Raw genomic sequence first — 19,486 nt, forward strand, 5'->3', positions numbered from 1 at the left:
AATAGTGACGCACAAAGGCTATTATTACCACCACTGAATGGCTTAAATAATCCTGTCAACAGCAATCGCCCATTTCCAAAGCCATGGTGAAACATCTCTGTGCTAATTTCTTTTGTTTTGTTTCCTAATTTTTTTTTTTTTTTGGCAGGTGGTGGGAAATAATCTTTGTCTTCTTTGGAGTAAACCTTCAACACCGGATTTTTTCTTTTAATTATGGATGTAAACCCCAATATCCCCATAATTTACATTGGGTCTCGACCAATTGCCTAATTATAAGAGGATATATTTAGGCTCTTATTTCATCCACACAAAAACTTGTGTAACAGGTAGTTGGAAACATCTGAGGCACCACTTTGATTCTGTTTTGGATGGTCATGTTTTTTCTCCTCCGTTTCCCCAGCATGTCTGCCACCATCCTCATGCACTGCTTCCAAGTGCCTGGGAGCCTTTATGAGCGTCCCTAAACCTAAAAGAATCCAGAGGCGGGGCTCGGATGAACCCTCGAGATAAGCAAGTGAGCCGCTTCTCCCCTCTAAAGGATGTTTACACGTGGGTGGCACTCGCTGGAATCCAGCGCTCGGGCAGCCCTGGGAGGACGCGCTCAGCTGCGTGGAGGTGACCGGCGGCGGCGCGGGCAGCCCGGAGGGGCGGGACGGGGCGGGGCAAGGCGGGGGCCGGGCCGAAGGAGGCGGGCTCCCGGGATCCGCGGTGTCCGGCAGTAGAGCTCGCTGCAGATCCGGGCTCTGACCATGTTTTGGCGCCGCGCGGCGCTGGCGGGGACGCGGCTGGTTTGGAGCAGGAGCGGCTCGGCAGGCTGGCTTGACAGGGCGGCGGGAGCTGCGGGAGCTGCGGCAGCTGCGGCCTCTGGGTACGGGGTCAGCGGGCAGGAGCGCCGCGGCGTGGTGCGCAGGCCTTGCGGGGGTCTGGAGAAAGCGGTGGGCGGAGGTGCCCCTTTGCCCCGGCGCCGGGTGGACGAGGCGTACTAGCGCGTGGGCTCTGAGTCATAACACGCAGAGGCGCTCGAGGGATGGGCAGGGAAGGGTGCCCTCCGCGGCTGTGCTGACTTCAGGAGCCTGTGACTCTCGCGTTGAAAATACTTCACTCATGTTCACTTAGGCCATCCCTCTGTGAATTGCTAGATAAAATACAAGACGCCGCAATCAATTGGAATTTCTCTGAAAGAGCGAATGATTCTTAGTCCAAGTGTGTCCCAAATACTGCAGTGGACATAGGAAAAACGGAACAGTTTTCTGGTGTTTGGTAACAATTCTAATTTGACCGGGCGTCCTGCATTCTTGTTTGCTAAACTTAGCCACCCTACTGCAGGAAGTGAAGGCGATGATTCCCGCTGAATGGCCAGAGCTTTTAGGATAGAGGCTGACTGATGGTGATGCCGCCTGCGGCTAGACCGAGGATAGTGCTTTCCTTACACTTCCTCGTTTGGAATATCAGCGGCTTCGGGACCTGCAGTGGAAGGGACCTGCGGCTGTGCTGCCCACGCCCGCGCGGCTGGTGCCTGGCGGTCCTGCCGGCTCGCACTTCCGCGCCTGCCACTGCGCACTTGGCCGGAGAGTCTGTCTCGCTATCTACTTGATCTGGGAGCTTCTATCAGTTTTGCAAGATTCTAGGAATCTCAAGTTTAACTTTCCAGACCAAGCTAGAGACCCCTCCTGAAGGGCTAATCACAGGCTGTTAAGTGTTTGACAGCTCTTTGAGGCCCCGCCGTGTTTTTTTCTGCGTATCCCTGGGGTCAGTATAGCAGTTTGCCTACTTAGCACACTGTAGGCGCTCCATAAATGTGGCATGACTAGGTGCTTCATCTGTGTTGAAATGAAATGTTTATTGTGCACTTACTTCCTCCGTGCATGTTTCTATTCATAGTTCGCGACAGTTTTTACCAAGGTCAACTAGAAATTGAAGGGAAAGGGTGTCTTCCAGAAACTTTTATTTGGGTAATATTTCAGAATGCACCTCCTACCTCCTCTCACTACCCAAGAAAACATTCTCTTGTGTTCTATTGGAGCTCCTTCAGTAGTAAATGCTGTAGTAGATGGTTTGGGTGTGACAGTTTAAGTGCTGGACCTGAGATGAAAGGACTTGCTTTCTTAGTTGATAAACCAAATACAGCTTGCTGATTTATTCCACCAATGCTCTTCCTTAGGGCTAGGCCAGCGCTGCCTAACCTTTTCTGGTTTAGGCTTCAGGAACTCAACTTTCTTTTATCTTAAAGCTTCACCCTCCTGTCAGGTTGGCTGCAGTCTCCCTAGCTCGCTACCCCTAACTCCTTCCTGAGTTAAGCGCACAGGACTTTTTTTTTTGTTTTAAAGCGTTCCTTGCTAATACTATTAGGAAGCAAGGAATAATAGATTGTAAACATTGGGTAGGTTATAATGTTATAATGTTTAATTCCTGTCTCTTACTCTTCTTTGTTATAACTGAACAAACTGATGTTTGCTGTAGCTTCCTCACTCTAGGTGTGCTGATATCATAATCGTTCCCCCTTATCCGTGGTGGACACGTTCCAAGACCCTCGGTGGATGCCTAAAACCTCGGATAGTACTGAACCCTATACATGCTATTTTCCTATACATAATTGCCTATGATAAAGTTTAATTTATAAATTAGGCAGAGTAAGAGATTAACAACAATAATAAAAGAACAATCACTTTAATAACAAAATGCTCATGTCAAGGAATCCCTTGCTGAATCTTCTCATAGGCCCAGTGCTTTTTGGCATAACACATTGCTGTCAGTTGGAACACTTTTTCTGTTCTTGTCTCCACAAATTTAATACCTTTTCTGGCTTAACTAAGCACTTATACCTTGTGGCTGTAACTTGCAGTTTGAGGTGTGACATGAGAACTGCCATGAATTTTTTACTTCTTTACAACTGCACTGATAGAAGATCCGTTCTTACCATAGAGCTTAGCAACCTCAGCATGTGATTTTTTTTTTCTTATTAGGTGGAGAACTTTCACCGTTTCACTTAAAGGAAGCACTTTAGGGCTTCTCTTTGACGTACCTGAATTGCCAGCATCACTACTCTAGTGGTTTGGAGCCATTATTATTATTATTTAAGACGGAGTTTCACTCTTGTTGGAGCCATTATTAAGTAAAATAAGGGTTACTTGAACACAAGCATCACCACACTGTGACAGTCGATCTGGTCACCAAGACAGCTGTTGACTAAAGCGTGGGGAGCTTATACAGAGTCCATATGCTGGACAAAGGGAGGATTCATACCCTGGGTAGGAGGAAGCTAGATGGCTCAAGATTTCATCATGCTACTTAGAACTTAAAACTTAGGAACTATTTTCTTCTGAAATTTTCCATGTAATGTTTTTGGACCACAGCTGACCTTGGATAACTGAAACCGTGGATAAGGGGGGACTACTGTGTAGGGCAGATGTTCATTATCCAAGGATAAGATGTACTGGAAAAAGCTATTAGAGTGGATTCACTTAAAATAAGACTAGTATTTCAGGCCAGGCGCGGTGGCTTACACCTGTAATCCCAGCACTTTGGGAGGCCGAGGTAGGTTGATCATATGAGGTCAGGAGTTCGAGACCAGCCTGGTCAACATGGTGAAACCCCATCTCTACTAAAAATACAAAAAATTAGCCAGGTGTGGTGGTACATACCTGTAGTGTCAGTGACTCGGGAGTCTGAGGCAGGAGAATTGTTTGAACCTGGGAAGCGGAGATTGCAGTGAGCCAAGATCACGCCACTGCGCTCCAGGCTCGGTGACAGAGCAAGACTCCATCTCAAAAAGAAGACTAATATTTCATGCTATCCAGTTTAAAAAATTTTGCTTGGGACTTTTGCAAAAATTAAACAAAACATAAAAAGTAGCTTTATGTTTATATTTAAGAACATTTAAATTTTAAATGCACCCCCAATGAATGAATACAGTATTGATTTGAAGGCAGAATATTTGAGTTTTATAACATAATCACAAGGATAATAGTTTTTTAAATATTTGAAGTTTCAAAAATTCTCTTATTCTTTAGATATTCGAGTAATTCTCTTTTGAAACATCTATTATATGTCATAATCCTCTTGTAAGATTTGTAATTTTACTCTGCAGTTAGTTTGCATCATGGTGTTTGATATTGTTCCAACAGTGCGGTAGGGCCTGGTTGACCAAGAAAGATGAGTGGATGGGGAAGAAAAGGTTCCAGGGATAAAAAGATTTGATGATGATAAACTGGTTGAGTTTTTTTTTTAGTGATAATTTTCCTGACAATGAATGCTTCCTTTTACAAGCTCCCAATAGCTAGGTTTTGGATAATAAATACTGAGATAATGAGAGGTCCTGTATTCAGGAACTAATAGTAGTAATGTTAAACATTATTGAGCATTTACTATGTGGAAGGCACTTATCTGCTTTCTGCGTATGAATTCATTTAATCTTCACAAAATCCTTTGAGACGTGCCAGTGATTATTGTTTCCACTTTGCAGACTAGGAAATTTGGAGCTATGGCCCATTGCGGTTGAGATACCGTAGCTTCCTCAAAAATCTTTGAAGATTCCCTGCTTCACAGTGTGTTCATAGAGTTTTGGCATGTTTTACTAAGAAAATAGAAACTATATTTTTAAACCAATGGTCAGGTCATATGGCATAGGATGGAATATTTGAAATTTGCCAGTTATAAATAAGAGTGTGTCAAGCTTTAAACACAGTAAATATGATTTTATCAAATAATTAAGGGTGTTGGGAAGCTAGTTACATAAGCACACAGGCCTTTTTGGTTTTAGTGAAACAAATACTTTGTATATTGACATTTTGTACTGATAATAAGTAAAATTTTTTTCTATTTTGTAAGTTTGGCTATATTTGTTTATGAGATTGATTTTTTTTCAAATAGAACTCGTGATAAATTATCCTTAATGCTTAATAAACTACATTGTTCTCTTAAATTCCTTTTAGGATGGAGAGCAACACATCATCATCTTTGGAGAATTTAGCGACGGCGCCTGTGAACCAGATCCAAGTGAGTGATGTGGGAGATGATTGAAAAACTTTCCTCTGTAGAAAAAGAATTGTCCCTTATATATTTAATATGCTTATTCAATATCCAAACTTGAGATAGTTTAGCAAATGAATTAAGAGATTAATATTTATTTTAAAATCTGCTATGAAAATCATCCTTGTGACTAAGAAGTCCTAGATCATTTTGGTAATTAAAATGTATGAGATTTATTCTTAATGAAGTCTTCACTCCCTCTAAGTTGGATAATGAGGTTGGCTGCTCCTTTTCATCATACCCACTTCAGGTCTAGTGTTGATACCAGTCAAGCTGCCCTTAGCTAGGGATCCTATTTGATTTTGGCCTGGGCAGCAGTTTAACAGTTTTCTTTGTTAGTACAGAACCTAGTGTGCAGTAGTTACTCCATAAACCATCCTCTCAGGGATAGGACTTCTTTTCCTCTTTCTTTTACTGAGAAGCTTCGTTAATTCTGCCTTAGAAAATCTCTCTTACATGTATGTTTTTCTTCCCTTGCAACCTACAAGACATATCCATTTTTTCTCTCTTGCTTACCACTCACTACTACCACAAACAAAAAAAAATGTCTGCCTTTAGTCGATTTGGCTAAACTCCTAGCTGTTGACTATAACTGTGAGGGAATTGCTTTTTTATTTGTTTGTTTTGTTTTGTTTTGAGGCAGCGTCTCGCTCTGTTGCCCAGGCCAGAGTGCAGTGGTGCGATCTCAGCTCACTGCAACCTCTGCCTCCTGGGTTCAAGCAATTCTCCTGCCTCAGCCTCCCTAGTAGCTGGGATTACAGGCATCCACCACCACACACAACTTATTTTTGTATTTTAGTAGAGATGGGGTTTCACCATGTTGGCCAGGCTGGTCTTGAACTCCTGATTTCAAGCAATCTACCTGCCTCAGCCTCCCAAAGTGCTGGGATTACAAGCATGAACCACTGTGCCTGGCCTGAATTGCCTCTTTTAAAGTAAAAATACAACATCATGGAATATACAGTAAGGGCGAGCTTGAGAAGAAGTGGGAAGAGAGTTCTAGAAACCCTAACGCTGTCATCTTTAGTTTCAGCTCACTTTGGAATCTCTTCATCAGTGTCTAATATATGTCAGAGCCCTGGAAGCTCATCTCTCCCTACACGATGGTGTCAGTGTGTCTGTAACCTGAGGCAGCATGGTGGAGGGAAGAGCACTGGCTTTGGTGTTGTGACAAGGTTGAGTCAAATCCCATTATTACGAACCACTCAGCCTTAGTTTTGTCCTCCGTAAGATGGATTCATTAATACATCTCTGGTATGGCAGGCCCTCCCTAGGATGGACTTCTATACTAAATATTACTAGTAAACACAAGGGAATCATAAAAATAGACCAACTAGCAGACAGCTGGGCTAAAACTCAGGACCCTTCTGACACCCAAGGGTGGGTATAACTTCTGAAGCATGGGTCTTATACTTTCTGGTTTTTGGCCTTCATCTTGAAGGTACTGCTTATGATCCACCATAAAAGAACAGACTAGACAGGCTGGGCACAGTGGCTCATGTCTGTAATCCCAGCACTTTGGAAGGCCGAGGCAGGTAGATTGCTTGAGCCTAGGAGTTCAACACCAGCTTGGGCAACATGGCGAAACCCTGTCTCTACAAAAAATATCGAGGTGTGGTGACACATGTCTGTAGTCCCAGACACTTGGCAGGCTGAGGTGGGAGAATCACCTGAGCTCAGGAGGTTAAGGCTGCAGTGAGCTGAGATCGCACCCTTGTACTCCAGCCTGGACGACAGAGTAAGACTCTGTCTCAAAAAAAAAAAAAAAAAAAAAACGAAAAACCTAGACAAATGTCTGGGTGCTAAATCTATCCATTCAAAATCTTTTGAAGGTCCCAGGCATTCATATGTTTAGAAACAAAAAAACAAAAAGGAAAAACTTCATAGGCTGCGTGGATGCATAGCAGAATCTCATAGCCATTGTGGTAAAGGCCTGGAAGGTAGTTTTCAAACCAGGCTGATATCGTAATTATATGGAGAAGTTTTTTAAACATACAGTTTTCAACTTCTACCTCAAACTCATTGAATCAGCATTTCTGGAAGTAGCTTTTCCTGAATTAAGAGTATGAGAATACCTTATCAAGAGAGTAATGGCAGCTTTTGTACTATAAAGGTATATAGGAAAGGATAGAAGTAGAGGGGTAAGCCTTACATTTTAAGAAGAAATCATATACCATTCCTTACCATTGAAAGTTATAGAATAGAAGGTAAGGAGTTAACTCCTGAATACCTACTGAATATTTGAAAAGAAGTATAATGTTTTGGGGCTGGGCGCAGTGGCTCACACCTGTAATCCCAGCACTTTGGGAGGCTGAGGCGGGTGGATCACCTGAGGTCAGGAGTTTGAGACGAGCCTGGCCAACATGGTGAAACCCCGTCTCTACTAAAAAACAAAAATTAACTGGCCGTGGTGGCAGGTGCCTATAATCCTAACTACTCGGGAGGCTGAGGCATGAGAATCGCTTGAACCTGGGAGGCACAGGTTGCTGAGATCCCACCACTGCACTCCAGCCTGGGGGACACAGTGAGACTTTGTCTCAAAAAAAAGAAATGTACAATGTTTTGGTTTGTTTGTTTTTTTGTTTGTTTTGAGACAGAGTCCACTTACTGTGTTCCTCAGGCTGGAGAATCACTGGAACCACCTCCCTGGTTCAAGTGATTCTCCTGCCTCAGCCTTCTGAGTAGCTGGGATTACGGGGATGTGCCACCATGCCCGGCAACTTTTGTGTTTTTAGTAGAGATGGAGTTTCACCATTTTGGCCAGGCTGGTCTTGAACTCCTTACCTCAAGTGATCTGCCCGCCTCAGCCTCCCACAGTGCTGGGATTACAGGTATGAGCCACTGTACCCGGCTGAAAAAGGAGTATAATGGAGATTAAATATCTGGACTGTAGAGCCAGATTTGCCTGGGTCTAATCCCAGCTCTTCCACCTATTAGCTGAGAACCATGAACAAATTGTTGATCTTCCTCTGCACCTCACTTTCCTCAACTGTGAAATGGGGACAATAATAGGACCTACCTCAGGATTGTAGTGAGGTTTAAATAACCCAGTGAAGATAAAGTGTTGAGAATAGTACCTGGCACACAGAAATGGTTGCTGTATATGAATTGGCTACGATTATTATTTATTGTTATTGCTCTATGCCAGGCACTTTTTGTTATATCTTTTTTCCTAATAACATTGCTTTGAAATGAAAAATATCCTCAATCTGCAGATGAGAAAAAATAGATGATACTTAGTTTGAGCCCAGAATCATGAGAGACCAAAATCCATACCCTTTCCATTATATCTTAATTTCTTTCCAAATGGTAATGTCTAGAATTAAAATGATTTTTTTGTGGTTTTATTTCAGGAAACAATTTCTGATAATTGTGTGGTGATTTTCTCAAAAACATCCTGTTCTTACTGTACAATGGCAAAAAAGCTTTTCCATGACATGAATGTTAACTATAAAGTGGTGGAACTGGACCTGCTTGAATATGGAAACCAGTTCCAAGATGCTCTTTACAAAATGACTGGTGAAAGAACTGTGAGTATATCCTCTGTGGTGCTGTTCCTCTTTAATAGGTTGTAAACTAGATCACCCAGAGCCTAGAACCTTGTGTTAGGAAAATGAGCCAGACATTCTCTGAGGATAGATAAAGCAGCTGCAGATCTAGGAACCAGATTCTTAGAATAGGAAACAGCAGAGTTGATTTATTTTATTTTTATTCTGTGTGTGTGTTTTGACTGGGGTTGATGAGTAGTGTTATTATGAGTGCTTGTCTATGGATCTTTGAGTTCCTCTTGGAGCTCTTGGCAAGATGAAAGTATTCTTCCTCCCTTTACCTGGGCAATACAGGGGTTGGTCTTCAATTACTTTTCTAATAGGAGTGCTTTAGTGCTCCATGTTTTTAGATTCTTGAAATTTGGATTTTTCCATAATATGCATAATCAGAAAAATGTACAGTGTTGCCACTTTCAAGTTTATTGAAAGTTTATAGTGCACTCTTTCCCTTCAGTAAACAAATGTAAGAAATAACTAAATATTACTAGTTTATCTGCTTTAGTTTATCTAAAGCTTTAGTAAGCAGGAAGAAAGGTTTTAGAATCAGATTGTTTGGATTTGAATCCCAGTCTGTCATGTACCATCATTGTGATTTTGTGCAAGTTCCTATGCCTCATTTTCCTCCAAAACAGGGCTAAAAATAATACCTACCTTAAAGGGTAAAGATTTTAAGATTTAATTTGTGAAAGAGCTTTGTGGTGCCAGGCTCATAAAAGTACCCAGAGTTCAAATGTCTCGTTATTATGTGAAAGGATCTGAGTTCTGATACTAGAGTAAAGCCTAATTCTTCTTTTGTTTGTCCAACAGGTTCCAAGAATATTTGTCAATGGTACTTTTATTGGAGGTGCAACTGACACTCACAGGCTTCACAAAGAAGGAAAATTGCTCCCACTAGTTCATCAGTGTTATTTAAAAAAAAGTAAGAGGAAAGAATTTCAGTGATGTTTATACTAATAAGTTTGCTAGTACAGTGTCAGTTATTTAAAGTGGTAATGCCCGATAATGTCTTTTAAATGTTTGAGGATGTTTTAAATACATGCATTGTCTTCACGAAGATGTAAAAATAATGAACAATAAATTGCGGTGGAAACCTCTTCTTCCCACTTGCCAATTCTTGAGAAAAAGGGATGGTATTAAAAAAATGAAAGGTTGGAGTTGTATCAAGATAAGAATGTACTTTATTAGGAATTTAGATATGAATTTTACAACCAAGAGCTAGAAGGTAAGCATTTGGAATTCTTTATTTCCTATTCAGGAGTTAACTCTTTATCTCACATAGTTTTTCAGTGGTAAGGACTGATATGTGATTTCTCTTTAAAATTTAAGGCTTTTGCTGATACGCTTGTGAACTGGGCAGGAATATCTTATACGATATTGTGAAAAGCCTTCACACTTCGTACTTGTAGAGTAATAGAAGTATATTAAATTTTTAGCATGGAATGAAATTTATCTTAGAGAAACTAAATTACTCATTTAATGACTTAATAGTTCATTTGTCATTAAAACTATACCTATGGGCAGAAATTAAAAGGAGAAGATTTCGGCATTGTATGAGGATGAACTTTTGAAATAGTATAGAAATGTACTTTAGTTGGCATGGGATGGTGGCTCACGCCTGTGATTCTAGCACTTAGAGAGGCCAAGACGCAAGGATCATCTTAGCTCAGGTGTTCGAGATCAGCTTGGTCTACATAGCAAGACCCCCATATTTACAACAAATAAAAATTAGCCTGGTGTGATGGCACATGCCTGGAGTCCTAGCTACTCAGGAGGCTGAGGCAGGAGGATCTCTTGAGCCCAGAAGTTTGAGGTTTTATATATATATATATATAAATTTTGAGGTTTTATATATATATATTTTTGGAAAGTAGAACTCTCCACCTCACAATTTAACTCGAGTACATTTCATATATATATATACACACACACACACACACACACATTTTATATATTAAATGTGCTTGAATTAGATTGTGAGGTGGAGAGTTCTGCTTTCCAGAATTTATGTGTATTTTATTTATTTATTTATTTTGAGACAGAGTCTTGCTTTGTCGCCCAGGCTAGAGTGCAGTGGCGCGATCTCGGCTCACTGCAAACTCCGCGTCCCGGGTTCAAGCAATTCTCCTGCCTCAGCATCCTGAGTAGCTGGGATCACATGTGCCCGCCACCGCGCCTGGCTAATTTTTGTATTTTTTAGTAGAGACGGGGTTTCACCATCTTGGCCAGACTGGTCTCAAACTCCTGACCTCATGATCCACCTGCCTCGGCTTCCCAAAGTGCTGGGATTACAGGCGTGAGCCACCGTGCCCGGCCTTATGTGTATTTTAATACATATATATATGTATTAAATTTATATATATATATATATATATATATATATATATAAATTCTGGAAAGCAGAACTCTCCACCTCACAATTTAACTCAATTTCCAAGAGCCTTTGAACACTTAATGTGTTCAATACTGTTCAATACTGGGAATACTATTCAAACTGATTTCAATTCAGCTAAACTTAGCAAACAAGATTTATCCTATAGGAAGTCTTACTTTACAATGATTGAAGACGTTCAGTACTTCATTAATGAAATCGTCTTTCCAGCTTCCTATCAACGAGAATTTTTAAAGTGCCTACTATACAAAGCATTTTCCTAGTTGATCCCACAGAGTCACTTGGGGCAGATTACCAGATGCTGAGAAGAAAAAACCCTTCATCAGAGGTGGAGGAAAAATGGATTTCAAGAGTGCTTCTGGTTTTTGTCAGGATGGACCAGAGAATCTGGAACAGTCCTGAAGAATACAGCTGGTGGCTTCCTTGGCCTTTTGCCATCAATGATGCTTCTTACTTGGATTTAAACTGCCATTAGGAAACCTCGTGATCAAGAATTTAGACAAGAATTTCATTCCCATGTGATAATTTAGGTTATAACACTAGAATGGAACAAAGAGTAGAATGTCTTTAGTTCTTTATTTTGCATTATGTCGTAAGAAAGTTCTTGCTATGTTGTAAAATCGTTGTTAGATTCAGGCTTTTGGGGATTCTGAAAACACATTTTGTTAGAGAGTTGAAGTCTATTACCTGAGAAAGGTAAAACTGTGTCATAATCATTCATCATACTAGGTATTAAGGGTAGAGACAAGTTACTTCAAGGTATAGAAACACTGACCAGTACTCGACTGTGAAAAACATCTTTACCTTTAGCATTTTTTTTTTGAAACAGTCTCGCTCTGTTGCCCACACTGGGGGGCAATGGTGCAATCTCAGCTCACTGCAACTTCCACTTCCTGGGTACAAGCGATTCTCAAGCCTCAGCCTCCTGAGAGTAGCTGGGACTACAGGCGAGCACCACCACACTTCGCTAATTTTTTGTATTTTTAGTACAGCCGGGATTTCGCCATGTTGGCCAGGCTGGTCTCAAACTCCTGAGCTCAGGCGATCCGCCTGCCTTGGCCTCCCAAAGTGCTAGGATTACAGGCATGAGCCACTGCACCTGGCCTGTGAAGAAACATCTTTTATCATGCTTCCTAGACTGGTAGGACATAGGCTGAGAGGCGAGTGGTGGTTTGTTCTTGATTATGTTCAGATCTTGAAATAATTCAACATTAGGGAGAGAAGCCTTATCATCAAAAGCCTCAAAAACTACTGAAGGTAATATGATATCTGATTCTCACTATGGCTTTATTTAAAATAGAAGAAATAAACCCTTCTAATATCTGCCTCTTAGTCTTCTGAATTAAACTCATTGACTAATAAAAGATTTTTACTTTGGAGGGTTTAGCACTGCATCAAAAAGGAAGCAGATCTCCTATTTGTTAAACGCTAAGGAATGAAAGAAAATAACAATAAATCTGACCTCTTTTTGCCATATGGCACATTAAATATCTTTGAAAAAAACCCCAAAACAGTAACAAAAGCTTGCCGCTCTAAAACGTTTAAAATATCGGACACAATAATAAATTTTTAAGAATGCAAGGCTAAGCAGGTTTTAAAAAGTATAGGGACTCTCCAAGAGGAAAACAAAACCAGGAGCAGAATCCAAGGATATAGGGAAGCACTGAAGCCAGCAGCTCCCTTACTGACAGTGCCAATCGTGGAATGCCAACAGCTTTAGTTTTAACTGTATGCAAGGGGCTGGTTACAAAGCTGGGGGTTAAGGGAGAAAGATTTAGATAGGAGACCACAGCATACCACCACCAAATCTTCAGTTAAAAAAATTCATAATATACTTTCAGAGCATAGCTGATGATTTGTCAAGACAGACAAGCATTCAAATCACTAAAGGTGTAACCATTAGGTAGGTGACTTAACCTCCCAGAACTTCAAGTTTCTTATAAAATGTAGGTTATAGTACTTTCCTTTAGGATTTACTTTTTGAGGAATGGAGATAATACATGTAAATCATTCAGAGTGGTTTTTAATAGACAATACATAATGGCTATCATTAATCACAATGGTTCAGGTATGTGTGTTTTCTTGTGGACGCATCAGGGTTTTCCAAGATTCCTACCTGTACCCAGCCAAGAATTTAGGGGGCAGGGGAAGCCTCTGGGGTTTCATGTTGTCTTGGATATTGATTTCCATTTCTTCTCCCTTTCCATACCTTACAGCTGGATAAAAGTAAGAGACTGGTGACTAAGAAAAACTTGTAATTTTTTTCCTCAGTCCTTATTTTTACATTTTTTATTTACTTTTTTTTTTTTTTTTTTTTTTGAGACAGGGTCTCCCTCTGTAGCCCAGGATGGAGAACGGTGGCTCTATCATGGCTCACTGCACTCCTGGGCTGAAGTGATCCTCCTACCGTAGCCTTCTGAATAGCTAGGGCTACAGGCACATGCCACCATGCTCAACTAATTCTTTTTAGTTTTTTGTAAATATGGGGGTCTTACTGTGTTGCCCAGCAAGATCCCCATAGTTACAACTTTTTACAGTTTTGAACTCCTAGGCTCAAGCAGTCCTCCTGCTTTGGCCTCCTGAAGTGCTATGATTACAGGTGTAAGCCACAATGCCCGGCCCTTTATTTTAAGATCTGAAATATGAGCTGTTTACTGGAGTTCATTAACATAAAAAACCAGGCCATTTTTCACTTTATCATTAGATAATCAATATACATTTTAATTGCCAAAATATCTGTAATTGAAAAGCTGTTGAAAAAAAGGGATTTTCTGTACCTGGATTTTACTGTTTACTGATAAAAAATTACCATTTGAACAACATCTTTTAAAGTCAGGTTTTCTTCATAAGGTTTAATATTGTTAAAATTTATTAAATCTAGTATGTATAATTTGTGATCCTTCTCGTACAAGTGTTGAAATGAGTGCTGTAAAATCAACCAAATGTTTTGAAGTTTTGGTGAATATATTCTGATGTAACTTGCTTTCAGTTACCTACAGTTCAGATCTTAGAACTTTTCAGAAAATTTTTATGGGAATTGAGAGAAAAATGTCTGCAAATTGGCACTGAAACAGTGTTTTTATTTGCATAGTTGACTTTTTGTGTTTGGATGATAACTTTTGCCAAAGGCAATTTTGAGTAGATCTTTTCACAAAAGAATCCTATTTTAAAACTTTAAAGAATTTGTTTTCATTAAATCTAATCATTTGTTATAATTGAATTCCAGGGGTAAAGAATCTTTAACTTCATATACTTTTACTACTTACATAAAACTAGATACATTAAAAGGTCAATGTTAATTATCAAAACTTAAATTTTACCTTGTTCAAATACAAGATTACTAAAGGCTTTAGATTTTTTAAGGCATATTATAACCTTAACATTCGTATTTCTTGAAAGAGATAGACAGACACTTATTTAATGTGCATAGAGTTTATTTGGTACATCTATCAATTTCTACAATAACTGACCAAAAACAGTTCACACAGTGTCCACCTGCACTCCATGTCTAAAATGATTTATTTAGTAGGGTATTTTGCAAGGCTAGAAAGGAGAGAAAGGATTTCACAGTATCGGTGAAAACTGTTTTATCATGAAACAAATGTAATACATTAATATATTCATTCATTCTCTATTAGAAAACAGCAAAATTACATTGTTAGTTGTATTATTTACAGTGAAAACTTGGAAGACTTGACAAAGCATCAGTTAGTTTATCAACAGACCTAGGAAGCTCCCTGTCCCCTCCTTTCAGGGTCCTTTCCTTGGAAATGAAATAAACTTAAATCAGATTTTACATACCTTTAAGCACCAGCTTGACAATTTAAAGTTTTATTTCAGTTTTATAAAATACTCCTGCTTTGAAAGGCAAAGTGAATGTAAAAATGTGAATGTAATTAAACAAGTCACTGGCCTGGAAACTTTTTATTGCAATAGTCTTTATGTTTTACTACTATATTCACTTCTTGGAATGAATTTGCTTGTAGGTTTGAAACAAAATATTTGCCTTTTGTCTTGAAAAATTCCCTTAAAAAATTAATTATTTTTGGAACTGTACAACTACATTTTCATTCGATGTTAAATATGCAACTTGGTCCTTGGATATCATGTTACAAAGTCCAACCTGTTGGATAGCTTGTTATAGAAAACAATAAAAAACCTTAAACTATCATAAAATATTACTGATGTTAACAGTCATGTAGGTATAACACATCACTGTACCTAGATTTTCCTGTTATTGGATATTTAAATTACCAATGTACAATCAGGTTTTAAAATGTGATACTTAAATTTCCATTCACTATGTAAAATTAAAAGCTCTAAAAGACCCTTTGAGTTCTGTATTTCAGAAACATTAGAACACTATTAAGGCATTATTTAAACAGACCCCAAGGAAAGTAACTAGTATGCCTGAATTACAGAGCAAGTAATATTTTAAGGCAGTCAAAAGGTTCATTTTTTCACTTTAAGGCTCTTGAATACTTAAGTTTATTCTATGTAGACATTATTCTGTGTAATTTAAATATTCATCAAATGGTCAGTTATTGAAATCAAAGCCTTTATATAAAGCAAATGGACAGTTTAGAACTAGATTATAATACCCCATTCCCCACTGGTTTTTATAAAAGATGATTCTTATATCTCATCCCTTTGGAAAATTTCATTATCAGAAGCTGGCAATAAAAGGAAAAACATATAACTGAAATACATTACAGAAGTTATGCCCAGTCATGCCATACCAGATATAGAGAGTCCATATTCAGAGTAACAGTGCAACAAAAACACTTTGAGTACTATTCATTAATTGTATATTTTAAATCTAATTTGGCTACGTATGGATTATATATAGTTTACGTTACAAATAAAGCCAAGTTTCAATATGTTTGTTGATATAATATTCCATCAATTATATCTGGTAATGATATTTAAAACAGCAAGGTTTTAATTTCATTTACTGTCTTTATCCACATATCCATATCCACATCGAAGTGAAACCAGCAGACATATAGCTAATTTACTATTTCCTTTGTTCAAGCATATATTCTGATATCTAAAAGTGCATAAATTTAAACAACTTAAGATGAAAAGTTGGCCGGGTGCGGTGGCTCACGCCTGTAATCCTAGCACTTTGGAAGGCCGAGGCGGACAGATCACGAGGTCACGAGATCGAGGCCAGCCTGACCAACATGGTGAAACCCCGTCTCTACTAAAAATACAAAAATTAGGTGGGCGTGGTGGCGCGTGCCTGTAATCCCAGCTACTTGGGAGGCTGAGGCAGGAGAATTGCTTGAACCTGGGAAATGGAGGTTGCAGTGAGCTGAGATCGCGCCACCGCACTCCAGCCTGGTGACGGAGTGAGACTCTGTCTCAAAAAAAAAAAAAAGAAAAGTTAAATATCATTTATGTTCATAAAATTAATGTGGTGCATGGCAGGGCTAAATAAAACAGAAGCAAAGGGAAAAATCTTTTTAGGATGAGAAGGTTAGCTTTTGTATATTTTTGTTGTATACATAAATTCATTCTCACTGAAAATAATCATCGTAATTTCCACAATAGAATTTTCTAAGATGTTCTCCACTAGTTTGTTTCTTTCCACTATTTTCCAATATAACTTGGTATTTTCAGGGTTTAAGGAATTGTGCCATTTATTATAATTTTATTCAAACAGTATGCTTAACTACATTATTAGTTTTATACATGAAAAATACTACCTTAGAATTAAATTTTAACTTCATAATTTTCAAAAAAGCAAATAAAAAAATGCACCAATTAAAAAAAAGCCAAATGTGAGTTATCTACAAGACTTTTTATGCCACAAGCAACGTATCTCTATATATGCTCAGTGAAATATTTAGTAAACCAAAGATTTTGACAATGGTCTTTATAATTATGGAAATAAAAGCATTGAGACACCTGCTATTTTCTGAAAGAGTAATCAGTTAATTATTTTTCTAAGAGTGCTTATATAGTAAGCACTTATCTTTTCAACATAGCTGGATAACATAATTACAAAGGCTGAATAACTGATCTTAAAGGCCACAGAATTTCTGCAAACATCTAATATAAAAGATATACAATATAATTTGATTTGGGGAGAGAGTGTATCAATCTACTTATTGTTCCAAGAAGCCTGCCTATTACTAAGTTGAAAAAGAAAATATGATCTTATAATTGTATGAAACAAAAAGCAATCTGCAAAAGGTTCATCCCAAACCTCTATGTGGGTGACTTTCCTGTCATTCATTTTATTATCCAGATAGAGAAGGACTAGAAAAAGAAAGAACAGAAATGTAAGAAAGGAATTTTAAAAGAAAAAAAAGAGGTAGAAAAGTAATCTTCCAACAAATAAGAGATGAGGAAACAGACATCAAGGAAACACTAAATAAAATCCAAACAGTAAATACAACTAATTTCATTGATTAACCTGTCATTTTTTTTTTTTTACAAATTCTTTCTTGTGCGTGTTTACACTGATGCCATATGACATTTCTCCAGAGGGGATAGTGCCTTAACAATCACCCCAAACCTGCAGTATATAAGGCTAGAATTTTTCATTTTTGATTACCTACTGTAATAGCATCAGTTACCAAGAAATTTGTTATTTGTGGCTACAATAGGTCAAGTTAAAGTAAGTCCAACAAAACATTACAATGATTTAGCCTTTAGTTATTTAGGTGTAGCTTTACCATGCTTTTAAAGGTGTTTCTCACTTAATTGTGAGACCTTCAGATTTATTCAAGAATCCTACCTTATCTTTCCAAAATAATTTCACATTGTTTCTGTAAAATCTAGAAAATAAGAAAAAAAAATCCCTGATGAAAATAGTACTTTACTATTTGTAGATTTACTGGTTACTTTAAAAGATTAAGAGAATGTTTGCTGGCTGGGTGCAGTGGCTCATGCCTCTAATTCCAGCACTTCGGGAGGCCAAGGCAGGAAGATCCCTTGAGCCCAGGAGTTTGACACCAGCCTGGGCAACACAGTGAGACGTTGTCTCTAAAAAAAAAAAAAAAAAAAAGGCAGGCATGGTAGTGCAGTGCACACCAGTGTTCCTGGCTACTTGGGAGGATCACTTGAACTTGGGAGGTCAAGGCTGCAGTGAGCCGTGATCATGCCACTCCAGCCTGGGTGACAGAGGGATAGCCTGTCTCAAAAAAAAAAGTTTGTTAACAGCATTTCCTCAGAGTATAAGCTTGTTTTTCTAGGTCTGTCCAAGATCTTAGAGTTGGAGTATATTTTTTCTCCCTCTTCAGTAGAGAATAGTGACTTTTTGGGTAATACTTTAGCTGTGAAAATTTTTCTTCTAAATTTTTCTACTCTGAACAGGAATGTTGTAAAACACTGTTAGGCCTATTGAGTGAGCTATTTTTCTAAAACATTTTATCTTTTGAAATACATATCTTATTAACAAGAATGTTTTTAACCGAAAAAAAAAAAAAAAGAATTCTAACTTGTATTGCAAGCCCTCTTCCCAGTTTCAATTTTTATACAAATATTAAATCACTGATTCTTCTATGATCCAAGCACAGATATGTTACTTTTTAAGGATAAAAATAATCAAATCACTTAGGTTAAACTGGTTGTCTACAGTCACACAGTAAGTTAGATAAAGCAAAGGAGGTGTCAAAGGGTAACACTAAATTCCATTCACTAGCATCCTGCCTCATTAACACTCTCATAAAATAGATTACTAAATAATATAAGTATTAATAAATGGAATTTCCAAGAACTTTCAACTAATAAAGGGTGGGATTATAAGATTAGTTTTTGTTTTACTAATTACAACTATATCCTGGAACTATTTACATATTACCTAGGAAATAAAGTTTGTTTATTCTTGCAGGATTGTTTTTAAAACCAGTATTTTCCCAAATATTAATTTAACAGTAATCCTAAAAGTAACTCAGGAAATAAAAAACTTGTTTATCACTTCAGTACATTTTATTCATAATGAGGTAAAGTTTTTGTTTTTTCTCTATATATGTAGATATATATAGCAACACAGGTTAATTGTGCTTGAGGATTCCTATGAATTACAAGATTATACATGTTCCCATTCTATTTTTCTACTCCTAAAGCAATCGTATATACATTATTTCCTAATAACTCAATAAGGTAAAAGTCTTAAATAATTTTATTTTATCCTCTACTCTTCTGAGACCATGTATTCCCATGTTGTGGGGAAATAAATTCTGGTACAGGAATGAAGAGACCAAGATTTCTAGGTTATAGTACTTTAAAATCACACTCTGTCTTGGACCTCAGCTCTCTAACAAAAAGTTAAAAAATTAGCTTTTAGGTTTCTAAGGTTTCTTCCAGCTCGAATATGCCATGATTTGAAAAGTTACCTTCTGTGGTAGCTTCTCCTACTTATCCTTTCTTTCTTAAATGTTACCCTAGTCCATTTAATTAGACCTACCTAAATACTTCAGAAAGGTCATATCCATCCAATCTTGTATCCTTGATGGATTTAATATTAACTTATAGATATATTTGTCTAAAAGTATTATGGAAATACTGA

At 38.2% G+C, this 19,486-nt stretch overlaps 1 protein-coding gene across 16 annotated transcripts in view; it reads left to right on the forward strand.

The window, feature by feature from the left end:
* Window positions 1-19,486, forward strand: part of GLRX2 (glutaredoxin 2) — a 39,300-nt gene that overhangs the window by 15,665 nt on the left and 4,149 nt on the right. Inside the window, exons 1-6 of one of the 16 annotated variants that reach the window (XM_063794278.1) lie at window positions 35-86; window positions 401-514; window positions 4,932-4,995; window positions 8,382-8,558; window positions 9,384-9,495; window positions 11,176-11,284. In XM_063794278.1, coding sequence (XP_063650348.1) covers window positions 4,933-4,995; window positions 8,382-8,558; window positions 9,384-9,495; window positions 11,176-11,228 — 405 coding nt within the window. In that variant the 5' untranslated portion in view covers window positions 35-86; window positions 401-514; window position 4,932 and the 3' untranslated portion in view covers window positions 11,229-11,284. The other 15 variants (XM_063794306.1, XM_016934598.3, XM_063794283.1 and 12 more) reach the window with 15 other exon arrangements.

The sequence above is a fragment of the Pan troglodytes genome, chromosome 1 (assembly GCF_028858775.2).
Source record: "Pan troglodytes isolate AG18354 chromosome 1, NHGRI_mPanTro3-v2.0_pri, whole genome shotgun sequence".
Lineage (NCBI taxonomy): Eukaryota > Metazoa > Chordata > Mammalia > Primates > Hominidae > Pan > Pan troglodytes.